The 3,114-nt window shown below is 35.1% G+C and overlaps 1 protein-coding gene across 1 annotated transcript; it reads right to left on the reverse strand.

Moving 5' to 3' along the window:
* Positions 388–1,981, reverse strand: LOC109830763 (zinc transporter 8-like). Its single transcript, XM_020398125.1, has 2 exons — positions 1,826–1,981; positions 388–764 (listed from the first exon to the last, which is right to left on the reverse strand). The coding sequence occupies exons 1-2, from the start codon at positions 1,979–1,981 to the stop codon at positions 459–461; spliced, it is 462 nt and encodes a 153-aa protein (XP_020253714.1). The 3' UTR covers positions 388–458.

The following is a 3,114-nucleotide window of genomic DNA, read 5'->3' on the forward strand; positions in this document are numbered from 1 at the left end:
CCTAAAAGTTTACAGAAAACCCCCTGAAAGTTTGTAGAAAACCCCCTGAAAGTTTGCAGAAAACCCCTTGAAAGTTTGTAAAAAACCCCTGAAAGTTTGCAAGTAGATCATTGAAACTTACATATATGTAGAAGCATCATAATCATAACTAAATGAGTTATTGGGTCCCCTATGAACCACCCATTTAGTAAATGGGTGGTTGAGAAGTGACCCATTTAGCAAATACTAAATGGGTCATATATGGTTAAGTGGTCATAAATGTGCCCACCCATTTATGACCCAACCAAGATCCAACCAAAACCACCCATTTGACATCCCTACCTATTCGACTAGACCCTCTTAGGTCCATCAAATATATTTTTTATCTATGGAACATATGTCTTCCAATAATTATAATAAACAAAAAAAAAATTTCATGTCTTTTCCTACAAAACCCACAAAGGGTTTCAAAACTCTTCTCAAGCCCATTTGGCAAGCATTGACATTAGGCCAGCTCCTACAAGCAAAGATACATTCAAGCTCAATTGAAGCAAGCCCTTGCTTTGAACTCTAGGGCTCATGAAATCAGCAGCTAGAATATCAACAAGAGCCATGTAAATAAGGATTCCTGCAGCTGCAGAGTTGAGGATGCCTTCAACTATGAGCGCGGTTGGACTGTTTTCGTTGTAGATGGAAGCTATTCCGATGCCGATGGCGATGCCGACGGGAGTTGTGAGGGAGAAGAAGAGGATCATCATGGCCATTGACTTCACTTTGAATTTTGCCTGCACAGCAACTTAATTAAGTAGTTTGATCAAGCACTTAGTCGTGTATGTGATAATAGAAATACGTGTACTAATTGGATTCTCAAGTAACCACTTCACCAATCACAACTGTTCATTTATATTGATAATTGTTATGTACGATTCGAGAAAATCTAAATATGGCTAAACCCTGAGAATTGCACAAATTATTTTCTCTTTTTGGGGTGATTTTCACAATACTCCCTTAAGGTTGGCTGTTTTTGAGGCCAACCCCTAACTAACGATGTTAGATCTGACTGTGCACATGGGGGGGAAATTTTTTTATCTTGCGCATCCAAATGACCAAAATTCCCTATTATTGGAAAAAAGCTCTTTCGTGTCCTTTTAAAGAATGTTAATGGTAATCTTCCAAAACCCCCTTATGTTTTCGTCCAGTTTAGGGATTTATTTAATTTAATTAATGATTATTAATTTAGTTTGAGCTAAAATAGTTAGAGAGTTCATTTCAAAAGAGAATTTTGATTTTTTTTACTAGTTCATCTCACGTTATTAGGGCCGTTAGTTGAAAATTTTGAAATGTTAGGGGGTTTTCTGAAACACCCAGAACTAATAGCGTTAATTGATATTTTTAAAGTTTAATGGATTATCTCAAAATCTGCCAAGCTTTCACCCCTCTTTTCAAGAAGTATCATAACCATTTACTAAAAAATAATGTTAGGGGCACAACCCCTAATACACCACCAACCACACCCCCTCTCCCATCGCTACAGTAAACTGGGCCCCACATGAGATTTTAAAAAAATTTAAAATCCCATGTGGGGCCCGGTTTACTGTAGCGCTAGGAGAAGGGGGTGTGGTTGGTGGTGTGGTAGAGGGTGTGCCCCTAACACCACTCTTATTTATCTTATCCTTAAATGTACAACATAAACAACTAATATAACTCATAGGTGATAGCATAGTTAACTACACAATATAATTATTTTCTTGATAATTTTATTTAGACGTGATGAACTTATGGTTTAAGTAATTCAGAGCTTTAAGTATAGAAAATGTACCATATATATATATATATAAATATATACCTGAACTATGCATCCTCCAAGACCCATGCCCTCAAATAACTGATGAAATGTGAGGGCGGCTACAAGAGGCCTTATTGTTGAGGGGCTCTCGGACGCGCCCAACGATATTCCAATAATCACGGAGTGGACTAGAATACCCAGTTCAAGAACCTGCATCAATTATTGAAGCTTTCATCAATTAATTAGGGGGTACTCAGGCCATTTATATTCAATTTATCTGTAACTTCTCAGTACTAACTAATATTACCGATAATAATTTCTCAGTCGAAGGTCATTAGCTCCTATATATGACATCTTGATGTTCTCTAGGAATCGAAAAGACAAAATTATCTTTTGTAAGGGTCTACAAAAAGGTTGAGTATTAATTAAGGTCTACAATAGAACTTGTTCACGTGCGAAGTATCTAATGCTCCTCCATTTTAGACGGTTTGTAGTTGGCCATGAAGAGATAATATGTATATATATATATATATATCGGTGCTCTTTCCACAAAACTTTTTAAGAAAAATTCTCTCTTATATTTTGAATGCTGAGATAGGACTTTTTCGTTAACAAAAAATAATAATATTCATTTAATCTTTCTTTAGTCAATTCTTTGTAACATGAAAGGCATACAATCAAATGTAGTATAACAACCTTTTCCGAACTATTTTCCATCATATCTAAAATTTGTATTGATACAAAAAGATAAAAGAAATTCTTTATATATGCTCTATTCTATTGGCCCCTCAAAATTTTAAAGAAAGTAGATTGTGAGGTTCAAAATAATTCTTCACCAAACTTTCATATTTTATTAGAAAATACCCCTAATTTTGGAGGTTTTTTTAGTAAAATCTGAAAGTTAAAATGGGATTTTGTGATAATCCCTATACTTGAGGGGGGTTCTGATATTTTAGAAGGTAAGGAGGTTTTTTGAATAATCGTCGAAAGTTAAGGGCGTTTTCCGATATTTACCCAATTTTCTTGATTATGACAGAAACTAAGTGCTGGCACCTGTCAACTGGGTTTTCCCTAGAATTGCTAAGAAAATCATGAAAACAAATATCCAAAAGGGACATTTTTATGGTCCCCACCCTGCCTTTTGAAAAATAAAATCAATTCCTTGAGAATATAAATTACGAAAATATAATCATATCATGAATAGTGATACCATTCAAGGGATGTAAATTTATCTCTCCTTGGCTCTCCCTCCTTGCGTTTTAGTCCTCGAGAAAGCTAACAAAAAGCAAAAAAGGAAGGGGAAAAATTTTTTCTCCTAAGAAAAACTTGACGATCTTTTTTCTTTCGGA

The sequence above is a fragment of the Asparagus officinalis genome, chromosome 2 (genome assembly GCF_001876935.1).
Source record: "Asparagus officinalis chromosome 2, Aspof.V1, whole genome shotgun sequence".
Lineage (NCBI taxonomy): Eukaryota > Viridiplantae > Streptophyta > Magnoliopsida > Asparagales > Asparagaceae > Asparagus > Asparagus officinalis.

Excerpts from the sequence above, each read along its gene's own strand:
- LOC109830763 (XM_020398125.1), bottom strand. The coding sequence starts at position 1,981 with ATGCAGGTTCTTGAACTGGGTATTCTAGTCCACTCCGTGATTATTGGA. Across the intron at positions 765-1,825 it reads TTGGAGGATGCATAGTTCAG|GCAAAATTCAAAGTGAAGTC; the intron begins GTATATATTTAT and ends GTTGCTGTGCAG.